At 37.0% G+C, this 27,376-nt stretch overlaps 1 protein-coding gene across 2 annotated transcripts in view; it reads left to right on the top strand.

Moving 5' to 3' along the window:
* LOC119657638 (RNA exonuclease 3) overlaps positions 1-27,376 on the top strand; it is an 87,019-nt gene that overhangs the window by 23,196 nt on the left and 36,447 nt on the right. The window contains exon 1 of one of the 2 annotated variants that reach the window (XM_038064643.1): positions 21,910-23,555. The exons of the other annotated variant lie outside the window; for it this stretch is intronic. Within the exon in view, the coding sequence (XP_037920571.1) occupies positions 23,471-23,555 (85 nt within the window). The 5' untranslated portion in view covers positions 21,910-23,470. Of the gene's footprint in view, positions 1-21,909; positions 23,556-27,376 lie in introns of those variants that run through there. 2 annotated transcript variants of the gene reach the window in all.

The raw sequence follows: 27,376 nt of genomic DNA, 5'->3' as shown, positions 1-27,376 counted from the left end.
TGTCCTTATAGAGTTTCTGAGCTGGATCATCCACACCCATACCCATCTCAGCGTTCTTGAAATTGCCCGGTATGCAGCATTTTTCCATCCCATTACTCGCTTACAATCATCATTGAACCAGACCTTAATATGTTTGTGGCCGTATCAATGGTAATTTTCTTCAGGTGATTTTGAAGATCATCAGTCGATGCTTGATATCCAACATATCTGGTAGCTGCAGCATCCACTTCGTCCCGTAAGTGTTATTATTGAATGGTTTCAGTCTTTACTCTCACTTGGTTATTACATGGAAATCGAGGTGATGCCCGGATCACCATGCCAACGAAATGGTGATTCGAGTCTAACGTTCATCAAGACTGGAAGGTGGTGACTTTCGATTAACACGTGGTCAATTCAATTGGCAGTGGGTCTTCTCTGTTTTTTGTTTTTTTTTTTTGTTTGTGAATCTCTTTCTCTTAGAACCTTCATGTATAATTTTGATATCATACCTGTGGAAGGCTTTGAGGGTTCGTTCCACTGTCTCTTAGGACGTATCCTTCTCCTACTGTGCCGTCTCTTCTATAAGAGCATACATGTAGGTAAAAATGCATAGCCGTTCTTTTATGTTTTCAAAGCCTATATCAGCGGTTTTTATTTCTCGCCTGACTAGGAAACCTACTCCAAACACGTGTTTTACTGGATGGTTGCTATAATATATGGTATAGTCGCTTTTATGCAAGAAACTGGTTCCCAACTATCGCATTGCTTGCAATGCTTTAAGTTTGGACGAGTATCGGCAAGTTACTGAGCAGCTTCTGGTTTGTGCAAGGAACGCACGTTTCATGAGGAAATGCGCAAGTCGTTTGAGCTTTCCCTTTTTTATGTACAGGGCTAAGACTTTTTCCTTGTTTGAAGAATTATAAGGAAGAATAACGACCATAAAAATATAAAATTTATGACAATCAAGCAAAGCCGAAATATTGGATACGAAATAAGCCATATCCACCTTAATACGTTTTATTTATATATGTAGGTTTTATAGCTTCCGACCTTTGGAAAACGGAGGATAGCTGTTACTACACATTTAGAGACTTTCACAATGTATCATTGGCTCCATTGTGCTTCTTTCACGTTTGACAACAATCTAATTCATTTAACAATGCATTTTGTCGTGTTACAAATGTTGACGTTTGTGCCAGAAAACTTCGATTTGAAGACAACAATGGATTTTTGACACCTGCTTGAAGCTTTCGGTCTTGATAAATCATAATACTATGAAGACCTTAGATTATTGAAATGTAGCATGAGAAATCATTGCCGTATGTTTAAGAGACATGGGATAGGTCCGTAATTAAAAAAAGTCGCTTCTGAGAGTGAATGAAAAACAGGAGCAATAGCAGAAAACCACTTCCTGCTCATCAGGTTCGAAAAGTCCTTTTACAATTCAAAATAACATTAAATGGTTTTCAACGTCTTAAAGTTGGTACATTGTTACGATTTTTTTAAAATATTCAATAAAATATTTTATGCAAACCATTTATCATACAAAAGATACATATATGATAAGTATTTTTTGAAATTTTTAGTAAACATTTTCTAAAATTCAGCCATTGGGACCTCATGTTCTGTGACCTTTCAAAAAAAGGTTGCTTCGGGTTAGTCAGGATAATTCATGACAGATCCATCTAAAATAAAAAAAACAAAAATCTTCTTTTAGTAGATGCTTATCGCTCCCGCTTAAACCAACGAAGAAAAATAAATTAAAATTAGCATTTTTGACGAAACTACCAAAAGTCCCGTTAGTTAATAAAAATTACACCCTGTATGACTTCAAAAAAACTGTTAAAATAGAGAAAAAAAATCATTCATTCAAACAGTAGAAAATATTATATAGAAGAAGTGTGCAAAATTTAAAGAAAATGGATTCATAACTTCTTGTGAAATTGTGACTACCAATTTCAAAAATGGAGTTTGGAGAAAAAGCGATTAAATTTTTACATTCAAATAACACGAGAAAACATTTTTTTTTTGTTTTTTTCTTGACTTGCATAAAGTTGTCCATTTTAACACCATATAGTAAAGAGCCTACTGCAGCGGCATCCATCAAGTAGATGGCGGAATTAGGGATCCCTCGATTCTCAAACAAAGGTCTCAATTAATATTTTGATTTTTAAAAAATTCAGCATCTTTTCCAAAACGTGTGGTCCACCGCAATGCGGCAATATATGATGATGTTAATGGAAGTCAGATACACTAAACAAAAAGAGCTAAAACTTTTTTAAATTGTTTATGATATTAGGAAATGGTTTTTGAATCAGGGAAAAATGTTGAGTTTGCAAAAAATTCAAGCTTTGGCGTCGGAAGTGTTTTGAGTCTGAGTAAACTTTCCCCATCGTTTCCTGTTTTTGGGCTATGCACCAAATGGGAGAATGTTTCTTTCATGTTGGTCAGATTCTTAAACAGGAAAGTTGCTTCAGCCAAGCTTAGGCCTGAACAGAAAGACTTTTGCCCTGAATAACATTCGCGCTCAAAGTGTCTTTACGAACGTATGGGAGGGGGCGATCAGCATCTACGAACCGCTATTGCTCATGCTGTTCTCAGGTTAGAGGTGATGCAGCGTCTAATTAACTACCTCTGCCCTGGACGAACGCATATCATGCTTTACATTATGGTTTCTGTAACGTAAAAATATACTGTTGTTAACTTTATTCCAGAAGGCATCACTTTAAGTTGGCGTTTGTTGAACTTTCACTCCTCTTCTCAAAATCAAAGCTGGAACTTATAATATTTCAAAAAGCGCTAAAAGATCTGCAATTTGATCTCCCAAAAGATTACTCCTTTACATGCAGAGGCACACTAGATTCAGCAATCGGCTACATTTCATTCCAGTAGCTATGTACAAATTGCGGATGACAAAAAGACAGACAAATAAGCAGGCGGATAATAGACGAATTTCAATAATAACTTTTTAACATAAAATCGTAAAAAGTAAAAACTAACTTTGTGGATTAATGAATGTGGAGCATTCGTGATTTTGGTCATTAACAAACTGCACAAATTTATGTATAGGTGTGAAGAAATGAGCGAATTTGGCTAGTCCCTCTTCATAACACTTCACTTTTTCTAAACTTTACTTCGGAAACGCACAAAAAATATTTTAGATTTGTAGTAAGATACGGTTGCGTGTAGTTTTTATTTGGTAGAAAAAGATATACAGTTTTCTGTTTAGTTTTTAGTGTTTGACCTGATGCAATAAATTCACAAATTGCGCCATCCTAGACTACTTGGTGATGCAATACAATAATTTACCTGTGTCTCATCTTGTTTTGCTCAGTTGAGCTGTTGAGGTGGCAGCATACGACCGACAATTTCCATCAAAGTAAATGAAAACGATTGTAAGAATTTTCATAAATCGAGGGCAGCGAAAAAAAAGTTAAATCATGGATATAATAATTTCTTAAAATAAATGGCAATTTAAATGCACAGTATTACTGAAATGGCATAGTATTACTGGAAAATGAATTTTAAGAAAATGTTCATACTCCATTGGAGAAAGCTATGATAATTAAGTTGAAAGAAGCCAAAATATTGATTTCAAACTGAACTGGAGTAGCTCCAATAAAAACATATTCAAAGTTTTCGTGGCAGTCTTACGCGCGACTACATTTAGACCTTCAATATCCTCTTTTCACTTTCGATTTCATCTTAATTTTTGACGTTTTAAATTATACAATACAAGCTGTGGATTTATAAAAAGTAACCTAAATCGAAACAATGATAGCTCGGCGCATGATGACGTTTGTACAATTGGAGTTACTGCTCTTAGAACAAGTAATACTTAAGATGGCCAGCATGATACTGCTTATTTTTGCTTTAGTTATTATTGTACGGTCAAAACGTATCAATGACGGAGCACAAAACCAAGGGAAGGCTTTGCTGAAAACAGGACAAACTGTGCCAACTAAAACTTTGTCGAATGGAGAAGCACGACTTCTGAACTATTGACTGATCAATTATGCGGTTATTACAACCACGACTATAGTACTTTCACTGAACCTTGACAAATTTAGAGATGCAATTCAAGTATTTATAATAACTATTTTTGTTGTTGTTTCCCAACACTTTTTCACAATCTCGAAAAAGGTAGCCGAAATATGTGATTTCTGTAAAATAGCAGGAGGGGCAGAGAGTCACACTCAAGATTTTGTACTATGTAATAAACGTCGGTACTGGTGTGTTCCAGCTGCTCCAAAATTTTCTGTACCTTCTCGTAATACTCCTCGAAGTCTTCCAAGTACCTTACCCTGCGAAGGATAAGCTTCTTCAGGTCTAGATCTGAGTCAGCAGGTATTCCTTTTACTTACTGTTGTTTGAAAACCCTACTGAGGAACAGTTGACTGCGAGTATTTCGAGAAGGTTTAGAGCAGGAAAGCGCATCTGCAAAGCCATGTGATCTATGAAACTGAGCAGAAGATACTGGTCGCGGTTGGGTTTCGACACTTTGAATAGTGTGGTGGCTAATTCCTTACCTTTTTTGGAGCGACCCTCTCAAAAGTATACAAAACACCGCATGTCGAACAGATAATAACCAGTCTGACCCACTGGCCCGCACATGTTCTATGCAGTTCGCGTTCACACGGGAACTTGCAACGCGCTGCACCAAGGCCTATAAGCTAATCGCAACTCCGGCACAACTTAACTTCTGGTAGTCCCAGACGAGCGCTTCAAATCGCTTTCCCTCATGGCACTTATCGCAAAAATAACGATATAAAGATCGGAAGGCACATATTAGGTCTTTGGTTCAAGTAATTACAATACTCGACATCGGGTCGACCTGTCTGTAATACGGCGAAGAAACGAATTGAGCAACCAGCTGTTATAATAGTGAGCTTCATCAGCTGGTCATCAAATAACCCGATGGCATCATGGAAGCCCTCAACGATGGCAATGCCGAAACCATTTTGAGTGTTTTGACTGCAAAAAAGAGAAGTTTACAGCCATTTTGACCGCGTCTACGTTCCATGTCGCAGCCTTTGCTATCGCACCATCAAGTTTCTTGTAGAGTTCAAATATCAATGCGTCTCTTCTTTTGAGTGAGGGTACCAATATTTAGCATGCATTCAAGTTTGTGTTTGGTTCGAACTGATTTAATTATGTCTTGACACAGTCTATGCATTAAGAACCTTTGCTCGTTTCTCGACAAGGCGGATGCTCGTTTTACCACGTCGACTGTGGCTTTAGCATTTCTTCGAAGCGCAGTACTCACCGCGATCATTTTTTGTTCCTTAACGACATTAAACGCATTCTTTGCTCGGCCTACCGCGGGAACTGTCAAGAAGAGAGACCCAGTAGAATTTCTCTAAGTGAAGTAATTGTTGAAGTAACTTCCCTGGTCTCAGGATTTTATTTTTATTCTACTGAACCTAGTACAAAGTACCTTGCCTCAAACCTTCCTCCTACATCTTGGATTGGGACCAGCTTGCTATATAGATAACATGGCGGAGTTGAGGAACCTCTCAATGCCTCGGCGGTAGCAATCGCTTGGTCTCGACTCAGAAAACTCATCTATCCAATCCAACAGTTCAACATCATTAGTGAACGAAACGCTACGCAAAACGTTAGTAAACGATCGGAAATTATGAAAATCGGGTGATGTCAAGTCGGGAAAACAAGAAGGTTGAGGGAGCAATTCCCAATCGAGAGTCTGAATTGGCCCGTGGTCATGTTGGCGAGGTGACAACGGACATTATCGTCTTGGAGGATGACCTCATAACGCTGATAAAGGTGCATTTGCTGTATGGTTTCTTTTAGTCATTATATTTGCTAAAGCTTCGTATTCACTGTTTGATTCGAATCGAACAGTTCGTTTTGCCTTCCCAGTTCCATTCCACGCATAACATTGTGTTCCGAGTCTTACTACTTATTTGCGTCAACGTAACACTACATTTAATGATGAGTAAATCATTAAAAAATAAAACTTGCCAAAATTTTGCGCTAACTAACTGCACAGTTTGCTGAAAAAATGCCTACAAGGACTCGAGGCTATGACTGGCACAAATAATCTCACGATTGTCGAGAACCTGTGCAAAATGAGATAAATAAGAAGCGCTTGTGAGGCGAATATTGTTGCAATTCGTGAGACGATTGAAGGACACTGTCGCCTTCGCTAAATTTGGAATACGTATGGCAGTACTCGATCAATAATTATAGATGATTTAGGTCACCATAAAGTGTCGGTATGGTGGATACCCCGCCTCTTTACGATCAGAAAACTTGCCGCGTGTACAAGACGTTCGGCAAGACATCGTACAGAAGGGGAGAATACTTGAAGCACATTGTTACCAGTAATGAGAGGTGGATGCATAATTGCCCCCAGAGTCTAAGCAAGCAAGCATGGAGCGGCGAAAATCCGGAGCAGAAACACCGCGGAAAGCCAACAACTGTCTTTCTGTTGGGAAAGTTCTTACTATATTTTTCGGGATTCCAGAAACATATTGTTCATTGTTCGAGAAGCTGGCTTTTCGACGAAAAAGACATGGCTATTCAAAGCGCCATCCTAATGTATGAAAATGCTCGGCCACAATTAGTTGCATCAACTCAAAAAAAGTTGGACAACATCCATTGGAAAACACTGCAACATCCACCCTCCAGTGCCGGTCTGACGGCATGTGGTTTATATTTTTTGCCTACTCAACGAAGAACTGGAAATCCATCAGTTCGACGACGACGTAGGTATAGAAATGTTTATGCACGATTGGTTAAGGGGGGTTAAATAAGATGTATTCAGGGTGTATTTATTTACTGCATCAATAAATGTTCTAAATATTTGATTCACGGCCGGTGTGAAATTGACATTTGCGAAAACAGGAAACTCTAGTTTTCACTATCCTTCCTATTAATAGCTACTATTCTTACACATGTCGCAGTCCGGTTCAAACCATGCAGGAACATATCATTCTGTAGAGGTGTTCGATGTTACGAGGAGTTCACGACGAACTCTCCCATTAACCTACAACCGACCACCACTACCGAAATTCACAACAAATGGCAAAGTTTTCCCTTAATAACTTTGTTAAGGGGGTCATCCCGTGTGTCGGGTTGGAGAAATCGATTTTTTTTTTTTTTTGCATGAATTGTATCTATATATAGTGAAGAATATGTGGGCAAAGGGATTTTCCGATATTCCGAGTCCTTCAGAAATTACAGGATTAAACAGGTAAGGAGTTTGCAGCGTGGCTAGAGTACTCGATGAGAAAGAGCATCGAATCTTTTTTTTCCTGTTACTTTTTTAGCTGAGCATTATAAATTTGAACACAGGTACAAATATAAGAAGATGGAAAACCAATCAATTGTCTAAACTTATTTGCTGTTTGGAATAAAAAGGATAATCCAGTCTAGAGTGAGCACTGAAAGGCGTTCAAGTTATACTCAGTTATATTTTGTTGTAAGTATTGTGCTGTTTGTGTGTTCAGTGATTTCTTTGAATGGATCGTACGAAGGGAGATCGCTTTAACGTTCAACGTCATGCTCGCACTAGAAAACGAGTATTTCATGGGAATCGATAGTTATCAGAGAAGAAAAAGAACTTCGCATCAACATCAGCAAAGAAACTTTTAGCAAGCATGAACATGGATGTTCCATTTGCGACAAGTTTTGTATATTGTATATTGGATTTTGCTGGAGTTTTCTCCGGTGGTTCTGCAAATTTCTGCAAATAATAAAATATACGTAGTAGTAAAAAAGGAATACGTAGGACATGTCGAGAAAAGAATGGGAACGCGGCTTAGAAATGCAAAGAAGAATCACAAAGGCATTGGTGGAAAAGGGGCTAGAAAACTTATTGATAAGGACCTCACTATATTTTCTGGGCTGCCTATTCATCGACACGCAAATTCGATAGAAGGAATGAAGCAAGAAATGGGAAACTTTCTTCCATAAATGTTCTACAGACGAAAATCCTCAGCATCAAAATTGTCCAGCAGGCGAGGACAGTTGGTGCAAATGGCGTAAAGCGGAAGCTAAAGGAGAACTGGATAGTTTTCACCACGGAAGGCACCTTTGACTGAAGAAGTTCAAACAGTCATCAAATCAATCTATGAAGATTTGTCACGAGATGATCTCTTGAACAGATGTTTAGGAGCAGAGACCCAGAATAACAATGAGTCATTAAATGCATTGATCTGAACTTTCGCTCCTAAACACATTCATTCTGGGGCCAAGGTCGTAGAAATAGCCACTTTTCTGGCTGTAATTATTTTCAATGAAGGATTCAATGGCATTCTCAAAATCCTAGTGACAATGGGATGTCAAGTTGGTCACATATGTCAGGTTTATGCCGACCGCCGTAATGAAGCGCGAATTTGTCGGTCCGAACGACCATCGACTGACCTCGCTAAAAGAGCCACAATTGACACCAGAGAGCAACAATCGGCCTTACAAGACTTTTTTGAAGAAACGGAGGGTGCTCTCTATGGACCAGGTATAGCAGATTAATGGTGAGCTAAAATTTTACTATTGATAATCACATTTAAATTTTCAAATGCGTTTTTCTCGAAACTGCATCTTGAAAATCGGCTGCCACCATAGCTCAAAATCTATCCAACCAAATTCTTTGAAATTTTCACGGCTTCTTTAGTACATATTTCTACGGTCTGCAAACTAGGATAATTGCAATCGGACGGGTAGTTTTTTTTTTATTCATAAAAAAAGCCGTAAAAAAACAACAAAATCCAAAAAATTGAGTTTAAAAACCCACCAAAAATTTACCTTTTAATATTTTCTAATTATCCTAGTTTGCGGACCGTGGAATATTGTCCACATAAAAATGCCGTTTAGTTTTTTTCCCTCAGATGAACACAGCGCCCTCCAGCGTGGCAGCAGAAAAACACCTTTTTTTGGAGATGGGTGCATAAATTAATACCTATTCCGAAAATTAGCAATGAAATCAAGCTGAAAAATTTATCATACATACTAGAGATATCAATAAACATATGCTGAAAAAATCACGTTTCTATCTTTATCCAATCCTTCACAATAATTTTTCAAAAAAAGGCAAAAAAAACGGCCTTCACACGGGATGACCCCCTTAATAATAGTTGGATTTTCTTCAAATTTGACCAAATTGTGTCTTATGCCGTCCTTTATACAAATGCATGTAATTCTAACATGAACTTAAGGGGGGTTTCCGGTTGAATTTCCGAATTATGCTAATATACTATTATAACCTTTATTCATGCAGATATCGGAACGGGATATATTTTGATGCCTAGATTTCGTTTAGATATACCACTGTGATTTTTTTAAGATTCTTCGGTTGGATAAGTTCTGAGAAGCAGAACTGTTACACTTTTCGGTTGGTCACATTTTGAGCCCTCACTCCCCTACGTTACGTACGTACGGGCCAGTTTCGAAAAGTACTAATTGAGCCTTTTCATGTGATACCCTTGATACATGACTATATTCCGTGAAAAAAAATGCATCCTCCATTCACATCTCTGGGGAGCCCCTCCCTTAAACTTAACACAAAATGGAGGCACTTGCTATATGTAAAGGAAACATCAGACCAATGCCCTCACAGATTTTCGACAGACATCGAATCGATTCTAATAACGTTTTGTTTCAGACAAAACCTTAAAAAATAACTTAAATCTTTGTCATATTTGTCATATTCGTATATAAATTAATTAGCAAATTCGAAAGTAAAAGCTATGTAAGTGATGCAGCAGGAAGGGTGCAATTGATGCATGTTAATCGCAAATTGCCTGGCTATTGACGTTTCTCGGCGGAATTTCTGACGTTATGTACCATACGCACGTTTTCCCCTGCCATTGAATCTAAAATGGATTTGAAATGTCTGCAGTTTAAAAATTACAGTTATTATAAGTCTTGTTATATCGTTCTCTAGGAATTATATCTGACTTCGCTGAGAACAAGACTCCTGACCTTCCATGAAATGCAACAATTATATTATCAATCATATTATGCCTTTCTGTTTACCTTATGCTACATAATCTCGCTTGTAAATACACATCTTTAAACAACAGACAACAAATCTATTTCTTTACGCAGAAATGCGGCAGGAAATTCCTGAAAAGTACTAATCCCCAGAACCCTGCCAGACTCTAAATGTTTTCTCAAGACTTCCGAGGCATCACGCATAATTCGAGGAAGTGATGTGAATCAGGAACCGAGTCATAGCTTCCCGTACAAATTAAGGCGCGCAAAAGTATCTTAAGTCACTTGAAAGCATGTGGTTCCCAAATCTCATTCAATTTAGATACATATAGTTTATTAATGAATTCTCATAGTATTAACACATGTGCCATCAATTGTCTGTTGTCCCATGAAGTTCCACGTGGAGCCAGAAATGTAAATACACCCCATGTGCTGATAATATATATAAATAAATGAAAAGATGCTTTGTATGTACGAGTATATTATTCAGGAAAGCTCTCGCTCTGCTCTCCCAACTGATTGCAGTGTCTTTGTATTTTGTACCCCAGTCTGACCACCATGTTTCCTCGTATTTGTGTACCCCCACTATCTAGTGGGGCTGGAAAGTGGGGAAAAGCTTAATCTATTTGCAGATACCGTCGGAGAAAATACTGAAGCATGGATTGAATGCGCTATGTGAAATGTGAGTTGAAATTCTTAATACTTTCCATACTTCGATACATTGGCATTGCAAGGTGTCGACTAATATCTTTACACGCGACATTTAGTATAGCTTGCAATTGAGAGGGGCTCTCAGATACTAGATTTTAGGATGACGTGTTCTGTTATCACTCGAGGGATTTTCCTGCATACTAGAAACTGACGAACGAAAAAGCTGCGAGTACATCGTGGTAAAAACTGAATGGACAATAATTTGTCGTTTCTGTTTTAAAAATATTCAAATGAAATCAGAGTATGAGTGACGAATGCGGGTTTGTTTTGGTGACGACAGAATCGATGAAGGGATTCCCTGTGGAATTTCGTTGAATTTGTGGTGATAGAAGTAGACCCCAAGCATACTTCGTTACATATGAGGGAACTATGTATGCACGAAAAGCAGCTTATGTGCCTTGAGTAAATGTCTTACATAATCTGTTCAGAAATTCATCTTATTCGATGCAGCTCTTTGAACTTTTCTATGCATATGGGGAGAAAATAGTACGAAAATATTTTGTTTTCGTGTTGTGCAGTATCCGCCCATAAACTGGCTGTTTATTGCCATTCTAAATTATTTAATCTTTGTTGCAGCAAATGTGTATATTATGGTCAACCATAACCAATCGAGGAGAAAGGCATTTATGGGCATCATGCGCTTATCGTTTGTGAAAGTCAATTTGGAGTTTAAAAATGGAGTAAAGTTATCTATGGCAAATGCAAATTTTAGTGAAAGAGAAAGTATTTTTTTCATTTCCACCTAAATTTTGAATAATGCAGATTGCTTAAGGATTAATTAGAAAGTAAAAAACGATGAAGCTCCGATTAAATGCATATTTATAAGATGGTTGTCAAGGACCTCATACGGTTGTCGTTCAGTCTAACTGTGATATAATAGTTATATGATGATGAAACAGTCTAGTGAAATACAGACCAGATGAACTGCCTCAGTTACAAATGACTCAATTCAATGATTCAACTTGAGAAGTGATAATATTCCGTGAGCTAGCCTGAACATCCATGACACTAGACAATGACTAAAACTATCGAGTCTATTCGGAGAAATTTCGGACCGAGCCACTCCACTACCGGAAGGACATAATGTCACTGGATGTTTTGTGCACTGCAAAAGTGACGATGTGATTCCCAACGTGACGATAAATATAGTTTTCTCTTCCGGGAGTTTGTCTTCACATGGGCACAACACAAATGTTGTATAACTCTTGTTGAAGGTTGTATCAGCATACGGGTGCAGTACATGCCCATGTAGGTACTATACTCTTTGAGTCAATCCATCTCATCTCCTTCTCTGTTAGGTCCCTTTTTTCCCCACATATCCAACTGGTTCAGAGATCCACAAAAACCTTCACTTGAACCATGTACTACAGAAGAAGGTTAAGCTTTCCAAAAATATCCTAACTTTGCTCATTTCAAGACTATCCGTTTTTCTGTAAAATCAATAATTAAAATAGCACATAAGGGGTACAAGATGAACGTCGATACTGCCGTCCCAATTTTCGTAACCCCATTGAACCTTTCCCTGCTATAGATAAAAGATATATGAGACAGCAAAAGGAGAGCTTACCTAAAGGATCATCAATCCTAAATACCAACACAAGTTGCGCCACTCTTATAATGTACGACTCGGTAAATTTGTCCGGCTTGGTCGTTGTCGTGAATTTGAATGCATTATGAGGTTTGCCGAAATTTTTTCCCAATATCCTACTGTCATTTCCAGTAGTTTTTCTCCGGTGACTCTACTATTGACTCCCAAGTTTCTTATGGTAGTTGTAATCCTGCCCTTGCTAGAGTAATAATCCCTGACTGATAATAAAATGAGTGAGCAAGTGATTCTTTGGATGGCTTTTTAGTGAACCGATCACCGTGATCCACAGATCATTGCAAAGATTCCTGTAGAGTTCACTTTGGAAGTGGTTTGAAAATGTAAAGGCTGGGTTAATTTTAGACTCTCATTATTTCTGTCGCATTTACTCGCGAAAGAGAACTAACAGTATCTATTATTTGTGTCCAAAGAGACATGTAAAGCAGCCTGATCTACCTTACAGAAGACAAGAGTTATTTTATCGTAGAGCACAATAACGACGCTTTGAGCGTTTCCAATTTTGGTCTGCAATCTGGAGTATTTTTTCGAACTTGCTGTTATCATGTGGTGAAGATTATGTAAACTAACAAATTTTAGCCTAGAAAAGGTCCGTTCTTTCTTCCACTCCCCTTTTGGGGATCACAGTATAACCCCGTCTCCATTACTTTTATTATTCTCTTGAAAACATTTCTTTCTAAAATTGTTGAAAATTTTCAGCAATTTATAGAAAGGTCCATGTTTTACAAGCGAAGCATCACACCTGCCTTATTGATTTACACTGCAGTGCCAGCGAATTATCAACAATGCTGCAAACACAAAGTCGCACAGAGAATAAACCGGATTATGGTTGAAAAGTTGTTGGAGAACCGCAAAGCAACTTTTAAGAAAGTCGAAACAATTTTTTCTTTTTTTCATTCGAACAAAAAAGCCAAAAAGGCGATTAAAAAGATCGGTTTGAATTTCGCAAAACAGTACAAAACCTTCACTGCAGTTGACTGGAAAAAGGAGTGGTTTGGAATTAAAAGTAATTTCAAAGTATTTGCTATTGCGAAAAGTAGCTGGGGCTATTTTTAGTTTTGTCCATTTTGGAGGCATTTGCAGACCAGTTTGTTTCCGTTCGATGACAATCAGGGCAAAAGGTCCACCCTCCTTGTGCTCGTGTAACTGTTAAACTCCCTCATTCAGTGATGATTTGGGGAGTGGTAGTGATCAAAATTCCTGGACTCTTGCATTTTATGAAACGTAGCAAAAATCAGCAGCAATATTTAATAGTCTTAAGCGATGGTGTTCTGCATTTAAACAGCAAATGTAAGCAAATGGAGGCTCTACAATCTTTATGCAAGGCAATGTACCCCGAAATCTGTCAAGGGATTTTTGCACAGTCCAAACATCACCACTTTTTCTTGGCCATCTAAGCCTCGCGTTATCAGCCTAATTGAAAGTGGTTTTTGAGAGGCAAACTCGTAAGAAGAAAGTTTTAACAGAAAATGCTCACGAAGTATGCCTGGGCAATCCACTTATCTCGTAATGCATTGCATCTTGTCTTCAGAAAAGACTTGTAGAATTAAAAGCATAATTTGAAACAAAGGTGGATGGACAAAATATTAATACGTTTTACCGTCTTTATTTCCGTTTGCCTGTGCTTTTTCAAGGATATGGAAATCTTCAAAACATCTTAGCCTGGATATGTTAGCGTATAAAAAACCAGCAATGAACCCAAGTCATAAGAAAAGTTATTTGATGCCATAGGAGCTGGACACACACTTTGTGGACATATTTTCGGGAAAATTTCTGAAGGAAATAATCTCAGCCCGATTATTTCCGGTTGATTCTTTTCTGGGCGTTCATAGTGGTTGTGGTAACATCCATATCGTGAGTAAACCTTTTTGGGGGCTAAATTTGTAGATTTGCATTTTACATCTCGGCGTCGTATCGATCTTGTCTCCTTTTTGTGGATAGGCCAATTTGCATGTCTACTTTTGTCGTAGGGTAGTTTTCTACTTTCCAAAGTTAGTCCATATTGTCTCCTTACATTTTACCCTTCATTTAATAACCTACTCGCAAAGCATAAAATAGCATTCACATATGCGTATATAAGGTGAATAGTGAACCCATGCTCGAAATATTTATTCCAAATTTTGTCACTTCGTAAAGCTTTATTCTCGGATAGCTCTGATATCTATTTTATGGATAAAATTATTTCTTGTTTTTGATTCAAAACAAATCGACTCACGTGGAAGCAAAACATAACAGAAAGCAGTTAGTTAGACCCTTGTTCAAAACCGATTAAATGTGTTTACTTCATCTACATCCATAACTGACTACAAATACGTTGCTTTTATTGCCCAAGTGTTATAGCATAATGAGTTCGACACAAATCGCAATAATCGTAAAATACATTTCCTTGGTTGAGGTAAAAATTTTGTAACAAATGTGGTACAAAATCTTCGAAATAATAAAGCTAATCATGAATTATGAATGCGGTCAACGATCATCAGATAAAAGTTGCATATCACCTACCATAAGTACAATAAACAAGTATAAAGGCGATGAGCAACCGTAGATTGCAGGGTCCATTTTTACTTTCGCTTGAACATTAGACTTCAACAACTGACGATGTGCAATCCCCCTATAAATCATTAAAGTTTTAATTAACGATAATTTTAAAACAAGGATTTTTTGAAAGGTTTGCTAAAAGGAAATGATTTTCGATTGCAAGTAGAACAAGGGTCACTTGAATTAACTTTTGTATAGATTTCTCGAGATTTAGCGCTACCACATTGTTGGAAGCGAACCAAGTTTCTGGAACTGCCATGAAATTTCGCCACATGTACAGCAGCTTGTTTGTTTTTATTTAGAACAGAAAAAGGATAGTGAAGGATACCCTTAAGCGATAGCGAAGCGATAGAGTGTTACTATGCCATTTTTATTACAGGGTACTCGCAATGACTTCAGAAAGGAATAAATAGTAGTAGATGTTTCAACAAAACTGGCAGAGGGGCTTTATCTCACTCCTGATTTACTGTTAACACCATTTTTTATAATAATTCCTTGGCAATGCGATGTCGCAGCCGCGAGAAGAAGAATGGTCAGGTTTCAACTTTACTCCACGAAGTAGAAAAATGAACAGTAGTTTGGTTTCGAGGATATAAAACACAACAACCGCCAGGATATGCCATGATCAACTAAAGGCTAAGAACCTTGAACCTGACTATTGGAATTATTCAAAGTACGAAAAATCTCCAAAGCGATGAAGCGATCCTGCATGGACTTTTTTTAATTTTTTTTTTATTTTCCACGTCATAGCGATGAAAAGTTGCCTTACTATAAATAAATCAAGCGTACACAATTTTATCTAATTGTCTTAATGTTTTGAGTTGAAAAGCAGAAAAAAAATATTTTTTTTTCAAATTATCATTTATTATAGAAATTACTTAGAAACATAAAAAAATACGTAATTAAATATCAAATTATTGTTTTTTTTTTATTGAAATTAGGCATTCCTTGACGCGATAGTGGTCTTGCCCGAATAAAACTGTCTCGTTTATTTTCCCCGCAAACTACACTTGAAGCTTCAGTCACCAACTTGATGCAGTACTCTACGCTTACATGTGGCATAGAAAATATTTCATATTCTGACATGTGCCGAGAACGTTTTTGACAATGACTTTCAAGGCTTCATTAGACACAGTCAGAGTAAGAGGTGGCTCCGTTACCTCACAGTATCGCCACGTAGTAATGTCGGCATAATTTTTGGCATCGAAGTTGAATGTCGGCACCTTAAATGTTCGAAATCCTCGAGCATTCCCTAATCTTGCTTTTCTTCGATAGAGATGAGAAGATTTTCTGTGTGGCCGAAATATTCATTTAATTGGATTACCTTGTCAATTATCATCTTCAATTCGGAGTTCAAATAGTGACTCAAACGAATTGTTTGCTACAGATGCTTAGCTCCGTTCATGCACGTGAGATTACCACATTGGACCACAAACTCTTATCACGTACGCGGCTAATACCACCAACTTTTCTTCTCGGGTCTGTTTTACTGGCATACAATCTTAAACTTCGATTAGCTGTTGTTAGCCATCTAGAATGGTTCAGGGGTCCAGGTTCAATATTAACTAAATCAGAAGCAAATTTACCAGGGCTGATAGTAGTCATTATATAGTAAAGATATTTTTGGTCGATACTCAACTCATTCCAAGCAATTTTAGGTAATATTCTAGGTATAAAAGTGAATTCGACTATCGACATTGCTGATCCGATGGGACTACTACACTACTGTTCCATCGCAGCGAACGACAGCTATTTCACTTAGTTTCATCGACTTATATTTCAAATAAGATAATATAACATCTTTAGCAGAACTCGACTCACATGTAACTTGCCAGAATTCCGAAGAGGACAGAAATTACGGGGAGCCTCAAGAAATTCTCAGGGCAGTCACTGGAACATTACTCCTGAAGGAAAAGTGTAGGGAGTGTTCTGCAAATTTGCGAAAACGAAAATGAGCGAGTCCTTTGGCAAGCATTTCTCCTTGATGCTTCATTATGCTGATAAACGAGATTACCTGCAATTTCTAGTATCACATGAATGCATCGGTGCAAGACAATGCGACGGTGCAGGAGTTCTATTGTTCAACCTGCAAATATTTTTCATTCATTTTGAATAAAGGTCTCAGCATGAAAATGGGGCCATTGGGTAGGGATGTTCTTATTCGTAGGTATATCGATAGGGCTCTCGCCGTAGGATTACGAGACGATTTATCAGATCAGTTAAACATAAGGAAACTGCTTCCCTATTGAAGTTGGTGCATCGGGGGACAAGTTGCTCGTAATAGGAATCAAACTGTACAGAAAATCAATTCAAATTTCCCGTTCGTGAAGATAAGAAAAAGAATACGCCAACCAACAGTTTCTGCTCCTCATAAGTACTTTTCTTCAGAATCTAGGTCGTACCAGCAGTAGTCACTTAGCAGTCAGATGTACCGGGTGAAGGCCAAATTCAAAACGTTCTGCAATTAGCGATTACAAGTCCTGAACCCGCATCTACTTGAGAATGGATCGGACCAATTGTTGAGAAACTTTCTTCCACTTTTTTAGCTCATGGAATCCTTTTTTGAGCTCAGCACCAATCTTTATTTAAGAAAAGAAAACGGTTGCAGAGAGTTATTTGTTCCACATATACATTAATAAACAACGTGAGTTTGAATTATGTATGTACAGTGCAAGAAATTTGCTTAGCTGCATTGCAAATTTTATTTATTTAACATTATGTCCTGAAGCTTACCTTTTATATGGTGAGTGCTATAACAAAATTAAAAATATAACGGTATTCCAATTTCAGTATGTGCATTCGATGCTTCTTTTTAAGGTTTTGTGTGAAACAAAACCTTATTAGAATCGATTCGATGTCTGTCTGTCCGTCTGTCTGTCTGTCTGTCTGTCCGTCTGTCTGTCTGTCACAGCCGATTTATTCGGAAACGGCTGAACCGATTGTCACGAAAATTGGTAGGAGTATGTGATCTGCCGTTCCCTTTACATACAACTGACGCCATTTTGTGTTAAGTTTAAGGGGGGGGGGGCTCCCCATACATGTGAAAGGAGGGTGCAAAATTTTTTTTAATAAAATGTGGCCATGTGGGGTATCAAATGAAAGGTCCCAATTAGTACTTTTCGAAACTGGTTCAATATTTGATATTAGGTGAAACATAGGGGAGTGGGGGCTCAAAATATGACCCCCAAAAAGTGTAACAGGTCTCGTTTTCAGAACCTATCCAACGGAAAAATCTGAAAAAAAATCTCAGTAGCGCATCTCTACGAAATCTAGGCCTCAAAATATATCCGGTTCCGACATCTGCACAAATAAAGCTAATAATAGTATATTTCCACATTTTAGAAATTTACCAGGCACCCCCCTTATGTTCATCCCAGAAGTACAAAATTTGGCATACGTATAATGAAGAACATAATGCACAATTTGCTCAAGTTTGAAGAAAATCCAACTATTATTAACAAAGTTATAGGGGGTAAAACTACAATTTTTTGTGAATTTCGTGCACTCTACAACCTGCATGACGTCATCATCAGATATCAATTTGTCAATACCACAACGAAGTAGGTTCGTATGAATTGGGTGGAAAAGAATTATGTTGTTTTAGTTCTTTAATCATTTGTATATGAATATCAATTATTCCAACGAGACATGTGTATATGTAGGTATATAGTATATGCGTGCTAATGAACTTTGCGGGTAGAGCCTAATTCAGATAGATATAAGAAGTAAATCGGAAATATGGGTACGATCGATTTATATACGTGCCTATATGTGTACAGTATTCGGAAATAGGCAGTTTGTTTGTTTAGGGTGAGCGTAACATCTACGGCTGTTATATGTACGTATGTCTCGTAATTTTGTAACTGTATACGGATAGAAAAATATGCGTTGAAATTTCTTAGATAAGACGAACACAAAACCTTTATACCCGAAGCACGAGCTTCCGGTATTCCGACTTGTTTAACGCAAAATTTGCTTAGCCGCAGTGCCATTTCAACTGTCCTGTCGGTAAGTTCTCTTCAATTCTCGGTGTTTTGTAAATATTTCAGAAAAATAAATTTCTCAGTATTATTGCTGGCTAATAATTTGATTTAATTAAACAGAATATTAAAATGGCAAGGGGAACCTCCTAGAAGTTAAAAAAAAACAAATCATGATTTTAAAAGAAACTGGTCCTTCAAATTGTGAAATTTGTCCCCGAAGACAATATACGGCATTTCCACTTCAAATTTGCTACCTTCTCAACACTTTCAAGGCAAAAGTCACTAAAAGTAAGTTATGCGCGTCATAAATTGTGTCAAAACTGCAACTTTAAACTAGAAAACATCGAGTAGAATTGATTTTAAGGGCAGATAGATATAACAAATGGAAAAAGCCGGCAAAAACCCCCCAGATTACATCTTCTCACAAAACTGTCAGATTGAATTATGTAAATCATATGGCTTGGACGGAAACGTCACATAATGTCATTATTTCAAGTGAGAAAAGAATGAATCTAGGCGGACGTAGCTGCTAGCAGGATCTGCGGGAAAGTGACCCCTCCAAAACTCTAATTGTGTTTTATAACAAACAAAATGAAGGTAGACAGACTTATTGGGATCTTGGACGAGGTTCTAATTAGCCATTCAAAATATAAATAATAGCATAGAATTCATAATTCAGCAAGATAATGACAGTATTCATATAGCAAAAAAAGTCAGAAAAAATTTCCGTCTCTTTCAGTACTATTTTTTTACTTGAACGCCAGAAGTCCAGGTCTTAATCCAATCGAAAATGTTTGAGGCATTTTACCAATAGCTGTTTACGCAAATGGTCGGTAATATTTAGCAATATCATTTTGCAATGGTGTTTGGATTTGGACATAGAGGCACTTCGAAAGTTGATTAATTTACTGCCAAACGGAATTTTTCAAAAAAATTAACAAAAGTGTTGGCCCAACTACTTACTTATTAGAAAATCGAAATTCTTAGAACTATCGATCACATTTTGATTCATATTTTCCAAAATTGCTATTATTTCTGTTTTGCTTCAAATTGGAGTATGATTTTTCAAAGTCTGTGTAAAACAAAACCTTATTAAAATTAAAATACTGTTTGTCTGTCACAAGCATTTTTCTCGGAAACTGTTATAACGATTGACACCAAAGTTGGTGGGAACTGTGAACGCTCACACATAGTCTAAATTTCACAGTGTATTATACGTCGAATTTAAGTGCAAATAGGGAAGTGTACATTTTTTAAAACAAATATAGTCATGTGGGGTATCAAATGAAAGATCTCGGTTAGTACTTTCCGAAGCCGATTTTAGTTTTGGCATTTGTTGGAAAGGTGGGGAGTACTGGAAGTCGTAACGGACCCATTCTTAGAAACTACCTAACCGAAAAATCTGAAGGAGATCAAACGGCTGCTACTATATGCTTAGACTCCGAAATACCCTCCATATCAATATCTCTTCAAATAAAGTTAATAACAGTACATTACTAGTAATATAGTAATTTACCGCAGCAATATAGGCTATAGCATGATTTTACCAAGTTTGGTGGAAATCGCAGTATTGCTAACAAAGTTATAATAGGTCAAAATTGTCGCTTCTGTGTAAATTCAAGACTGTCAGTATCATGTGAAAGTGGATATTCTCACATAATATATGCCTATGTTACTTCTAGCACGTTCTATTCGTACAAATGCAACCTCAAATGTTTTTTTAATAGAAATACACAAAACCTTTTATGCTTCAAGCGTCCAGCTTCCGATCTCCCGACTTCTTTAAGTGCTAATATATTTTTTTGTTAAATTAAAAACTTACATATTTACTTTATCAATGCATTTCTCTCTTTCTTCATACTAACAAAACACCGCATGCGGTTAAGCAAATTTCGCACAATGTTTATCTGGGTCAGAAACGCCTTGTTATGCCCTGAACTTGGCCGAAACAATGTTTTTCTTTAAGGATTAGACAGAACCGTCAGCCGTGCTTGTTCTTTTTGTTACCTTAGCAGAATGACGTGGAGGGGTTCAATCTACGATATTGTCTCTCCTCCAACACCTCGACTATGCTGATGGCACCTGCTCACTCTCTCATCGAGTCATGGGACTTGACCAAATAGTTCTTGACTTGAAAAAGGAGGCAAGCATATTCGAATTGAACATAAACGCCCAGAAAACCAAGGTTCTCCGCTCGACGGATCTTCGCACCCTTCCTGGTTGTGTTATTCGTATCGATGGGGTCAGATCCAAATAATAACGTGTGCAAATTTTTTATACATTTAAGAAAAATAGAACCAAGAACCCCACAAGCCCAAAAACGAGGTCGGATTTTCGTGCAATTTAAGAAGACAGAGAAGTACAGGATCGTAGAGACAATCTTACCGGATTGAAAATTTACATGGAAAAACGGCCCGGGTGGATTGGGTCCTCTTATCTTCATTAAAATTTCTATTCCAGGCCACTTAGAAAATTCCGGGCTGGAAGAATCCACCCCAATCCTTTTCCCCCTCTCTCGTCATGCCTGGTGAAGTACTATATTATATAGTACTGGTACAAAATATTGGTGAATCTATCAACTGCATTTCCTGACAATTAATACAATGTCGCAAAAGTGCTCATTAGGTCTTTCCCCATAAAGCGCTGTTACGTCTGGACATGCAACTATTCAAAATAAAATAAATCGATGTAATTACCCTTTCGATTTCATATATGTCTCAAAGGCGTGGTAGCAGGTAGTCCATTAATTATACAAACACTTGTATGGTCAAAATATTTAACAACTTTCCACTTGATTTATGTCTTCCAAGCAAGCTCTGGAAAAAATCGACTACTGTTAACTAGATACTATCTATGAAGATACGTAAGTGCACATAAGGAAAGACCTGGCAGCGAATTCAGCTTCTCTGAGGCGCTCCACTTCGTTGACGCATTGATTGTGTGGATTTCCTCTAGTGTCTGCTGAAAGCTCCACTCAGTTGCTAAAAGTTGCGGGCTCCCCTTTAGTATTCGGTTCCCCTTCTTTTATGATAATTCGGAGTTGGTAGTATAAGTGGATGCCTCTCCTCACGCACACAAATGATGGCGATAAAATAAAAACACTATGTAAAAATTTTACTTATACGTTTCTGCACGATGTGAATCTTTTCAGTCTCTAGAAAGCATTTAATGTGTTAGCCCCAAAACAACGGTTTATATAACAACAAAAGTTCATCCCGTTTTCATTTAGAGTGAATCGTTAAGCGTGATTTTTTCCCACAAGACTATCGTTTCGAAAGTAAATTTCAGTATTTTGAAGAAGGAGAAAATTTGAGTGAAGAAAAAAGTTTGTGCACTTTTCGGGAGGTGAACAGAAATTTTAGATGCTCTGCTTCAACGGATGCAAAGTCTACAGTTTTATTTAAAAGGTAGACATACTATCGATCGGTGATCTTGCACGCGTAGTGTATCTTCAACACCGTACCGTCTATTGCGGTATCCGGGGTTTTTCCCGCTTGGTGTGATCCCAAAAAACGGATAACTCTTTTTTTGGAAATTTACCGGCATCGAAAGTGATTAGGTGTGAATGGGGTGTTATTGAGAAGTTGAAAGAAACGAAGCAAGTGATTTGTGGTAGAACGAGTGGTTTGATTCCTGATAGGAGCAAAAACACCCGAACAAGTTGATAGTACTAATGGTACGGATTACATCATACAAAAGAGATCAGCAGCTCGTCGTATGATCCATTGAAGATAACCCAGTGAAGCGGACTTGGTGCGAGTTAATCAAATCAAGGAAGTCTTAGTGCTCTCCATTTATATTCATTATATAATGGAGGCAATGTGCATTTCGCAAGCATCACAATTGAAGGAAATCTACAGCCAACAAGAAATCGAAAACTCTGCAACATCCTTGAAACGAATGAAACTAATATTCCATGTGAGAAATTCGGTTATTCTTATCCTGGACAACAGATTTGTGTAAAGTGTTCGACAACTGACTATTGTTATTGTAAATCGCGCGCGCGTTCCGCTTGCTTCCTTGTGTACACAGATGTTCGAGAGAAATTTACAGTCTGTCTAGATAGTCATCGTTTATCTCAAGGATTTTCTGTCGTGTCGTGGTTTTCAGTCCCTCCGGGTACAACGATTTACAGCCAAGCGAACATTAAGGGCAAGACCAAGGTAGGCCAGGTGCTCGTGTCTTCCGACTATCCTCAAAAGGATCACAGGAAACCAATCCAGTTAGGACGAAGCAGTCGACCAAGCAGCACATGTGTTAATATTTTGAAAAGAAAGGCATCGTATCGCTTCGCAGTGGACTGAGAAATGCGACAGCATCAGAGTTTTTCTTTTAAATTTCATCAACAAAAGAAAGTTGCTCGGTCGTGGACGAAATAGAAATAGCGGAAAAGATACATTCGAATATAATAATACATTTCTTTTGGGGTATACTTAAATGTGTGTGTTCTATTTTCGTAATCTCAGCGTCAAGTCGTATTTTTTTATTTCAAATTTATTTCGTTTGTTTTCGTTCTCTACAATTCTATAATATAATTTCATTTTGATCTCCTAACTGAGTGCTATAGTCAGTGATTTATGGTCGTTTCCAAGTGAAAGAAAAATCGTAATTGATAATTTCTGAAGAAAATTGTGCCGGTAAAAAAATTTTGTTATTGATTCAATAACTGGTTTTAAGACAGAAAACGAAATATCTCATCAAAATGGATCCGTTTTTCGTGATACTCATGCAATTGCCGATCGTAGCCATCGTCGTATTTATTCTCATCTATTATCGTAAATATAAAAGTAAGTTTTTTACACACTAGTTCAATTTAAATGCTTTTTAAAGCGCTAATAACGTTATAATTAAAAATCAAAAGAGAAGATAAAATTTTTAAAAAAATCACAAATTTCTGTTTATATTGTTATCATGTCGCACCGCACATGCAACGCGACGTTTATTACTTCTAATGAATTATTTTATATACAATATGCATAAAACATGCATGTTTATAAAAGATAATTCAACCTGCGAGAGTGTCATAGATTAGACTGGCGTTCGTGAAATTTACGAGTAAGCCTCTCTGCATCTTTTTATCACATACATAACATATGAAAGGTGATACAATCAAAGTGCAAACATGTCACTTATAAAGCAATAAAATTTAAATCTTTTAATCTAAAATATATTTTACAAAAGCTTTATGAAGATGTAAGTCTGTATGTACGTGCAATAGTATAATAATCCAGGAACCTTTCTTATGCACGAGATACGATGATAAATGGTTTGTGTTTAGACATTTCGTTACTTTGAATTGTCAACTAGAGAAATTTACGTGACCTATTCAAAGTGAAGCTATTGTATAAGAAATGTTTGTTTAATTTGTCTTTGGAAATGAAACAGCTTAGGACAGTTTAAATCTTGAAAGTTATGAAATATAGATTTTGTTGATATTTTTGTGATACAATCTTGCCAAAAACTACGTGGATTTGAGCGCAGGTCAATTACATTTGCTCTGAATGATATCAGCTTAGTTTAACCTTCGTTATATATTTTATCTAATATCAGGTGTTACTAAACCCACTTTTATGATAAATGATGATAAGTAACGGTTATGATCGTAATAGTTTGTTCACTATGAAGTCTCATAACTCAATGTACTGTCAATACCACACGTAACGAAGTGTCAGGCACCGAATACATTTTGCGATAAACAGAAATCTGATATGTAATAACAAAAATGTAAAGCAATTTTGTCGAAGGATGATAATTTTTGATTTAAATCAATTAAAAGGATCTAAGTCGGCTTTGGAGTATGATTTTTATTCGTTCTGACAATTAATGAGCCTGCAGTGGTAGGACGAACACAAAAACCTTCGTAAAATTCAAGTCCTAGACCAGAATCTTAGCAATGGTTATTTCCTACTTTTAATACCATCTACATCTTTAGTTTGAAAAAAGCTCCTGGTTCTAGAGTTGATTTTTAGTTATTGGATGGATCTGTAGGACTAATATTTTTAATTGAAATAGCCTAGGTCATATCTTCTTGCCGTTAATATCTCGAAAAGAGGCGCTAACGTGCTTTAAGATTTTCAAATTGGACTATGGCACCATGACGTTAGAAATTTAAAGCGGAAAGTATCATCATTCATATGAAAAAATTAGAATTCTTGCTGGACTTAGATAAAAGAAAAAAAAACCTATAGTTTCCTAGCCAGAACAGCTAAAAGAAAGTGTGTCATTTTTTATGAACTGTTTCGAATGGGCTTAATTCTAATATGTTATCAATAGAAAAACTGAGTTATCAGTAGAATAAAATAACAAAGGTATTTAGCCAGAATTGATTGTGTTGTTTGAACAACGCCTAAATGAAGTATTTTTGGATTAGTAAGCTAGACAACCTTATACTCCTCTTGGCGAACTACATTCGTAGGTGCTTCATGTGCTTCGAAGTACAAAATTTCGTATGGTTTGTCTTACTGATATGAAATATCAAATTATCGCTTGAAGAGGACAACGAATTTTCCGAACATACATATCTGAAGTTTATAATTTGTTTTTATACACTTCAACAGTTGAAAGCAGGGAATTTCGTTGAAATATGATCGGTATTCTAGAATTTCGTCGCCACCACGCCCCTGCATTGTTTTTTTTTATTTTTCACTGGCGCCAACATAAATTACTAGCCACGGCCAGCCAAACATTTGTGTACCCCATAAAATATATGAATTTAAGCCTATTTATTTCCTTCCTACATTCTATAATTACATCGTTAAAAGAGATATCAAATCGAACTAATTTTTCTACACCACATTTTATTGTCACGCCCATCAAAACCGGTCAATGAAATGCTACAGGTGCTTGTTTGTAAGCTATATGTTGCCATGTGGTTGACTTGCTAGACATGGCTCCGTCTGATTACCAAACGCACGTGCCAAACAACGCTTCGATTTTTAGGAAATCATTCAAAATTGGTTCAATGAGACTCTACATTTTCACACCTAGTGGTAGGTTATCCGCTTCATCTGACCATTGTCCCAGGATAGTCCTGTGGTAATTAATATATGTTATAATATTCATTTTTCACAATAATTTTTGGAAATTTTAGCCCTAAAAGAGCATCTTCTAGCGAACTCTTCAGGGATTTCGGGAAATGGCAGTTTGCATTGGCAGTTGTTAGCAGTACTCTCAGCGGCGTACTACCAACCGAACGAAGAGAACGTTTCCGTTTTCGCTTAGACTCTATATTTGACGCAATTTTTGTCGATATATACTCCCATTTCAGTTTCAGATTTAGGATGAAATAATCCTTCCTTATCTACTCTATAGCTCACAACCGAAAAATATCGTCATTGTTAAAGAACTTATAGAATTTCTTCCTCCATGGAAACATACATAATTACCAATTCCTAAATACTATTTTTTTTGTTGAGGATGTCTTAAATCCTAGTAAAGAAAATGGGGGAGGCAAAATTTTGGAATACTGTTTAGCATATGTCGCTGCCACATCTTCTAGAACATTTTGTTTTAATTGATCCTGAGAGATCGAATTATTGTGGTATACCTTTGCTTTAAGGTAATCCCACAGGATAAAATATATATATGTCTGTCAAATCAGATGATTATCTCATTTCATCTCCATATCAATTTTCCAGAAAAAGTTCACAACAACCGGTATAGACACGTTCTGTTGGCACCACTTGTTTCGATTAGAACAAAAGAAAATCCTACAAAGCTAACGTGAAAAATTTGTTCATCATCTTCACACATGGCGATGATGGTTGAGGGGGTAGAATCTCACTCAGGATATAAGTCAAATTGAGCTATATTATTGCCAGACCTCAGCCAGTATCATACCTCATTTCTAAAAATATCGAGATAATGAAGCTTTTAGGGATATCGAATTAGTAGACTGCGGCGCAAAACCAGCATGTCTGGAGCTCCCTACTAACGCAGGTGTAGGCCGGATACCAGTTGTTGTACCGTTAATAATGACGATTGGCTTCTCACCATCAACGACGAATGTTTATGGAATATGCACACGACATGAAATTGAAATTTCTAGAAATGCAGGCAATCGACACGCTCTAAACTGCTATAGTATTTGACCATCAGTTCAGCTCTTTCCTAATACTCCAATACTTTCTGCAAAATATGTTTTACACTTTTTGCTGTGTGTTATTCGATTCCAAAAAATCCTAGATACAGACTTGAATGTTTTCTCTTCAGCCAATTGTCGTCATATTTATCTAAGCTCCAATAGATCATGTTATTTTGGTCAAAAATCAAAGTTTTGTTGACCGTTTCCCTCGACAATCAAAATCTGAAACAATGATCACTGGGTCTGGGAGTCAATTCGTAATAGAACCTATCCGTGCTGAAGAGCACAGTTCGCAGGGAAAACTACCGGCTTTATGGGCTAATAATTTATGCAATGTCTAAGATGATAAGACACCGTCATTCCACGCAAGAGTTGTGCTCCTACCTTTTTCAAGCAAACAAAAAAATAACATCATGGAATAATGCCTGAAATAGTTTCCTACAATTTTTTTTTTGTTTTTTTTTTTCAAAATTTAAAATGCAACCGCCAATTGCTGAATTTCTCTGAATTTTTAAAACTACTTCC

This window comes from Hermetia illucens, chromosome 5 (assembly GCF_905115235.1).
Source record: "Hermetia illucens chromosome 5, iHerIll2.2.curated.20191125, whole genome shotgun sequence".
In the NCBI taxonomy this organism is placed as follows: domain Eukaryota; kingdom Metazoa; phylum Arthropoda; class Insecta; order Diptera; family Stratiomyidae; genus Hermetia; species Hermetia illucens.
Note: the sequence above shows the minus strand (reverse complement) of the source record. Positions and strands in the feature narration are given on the sequence as shown.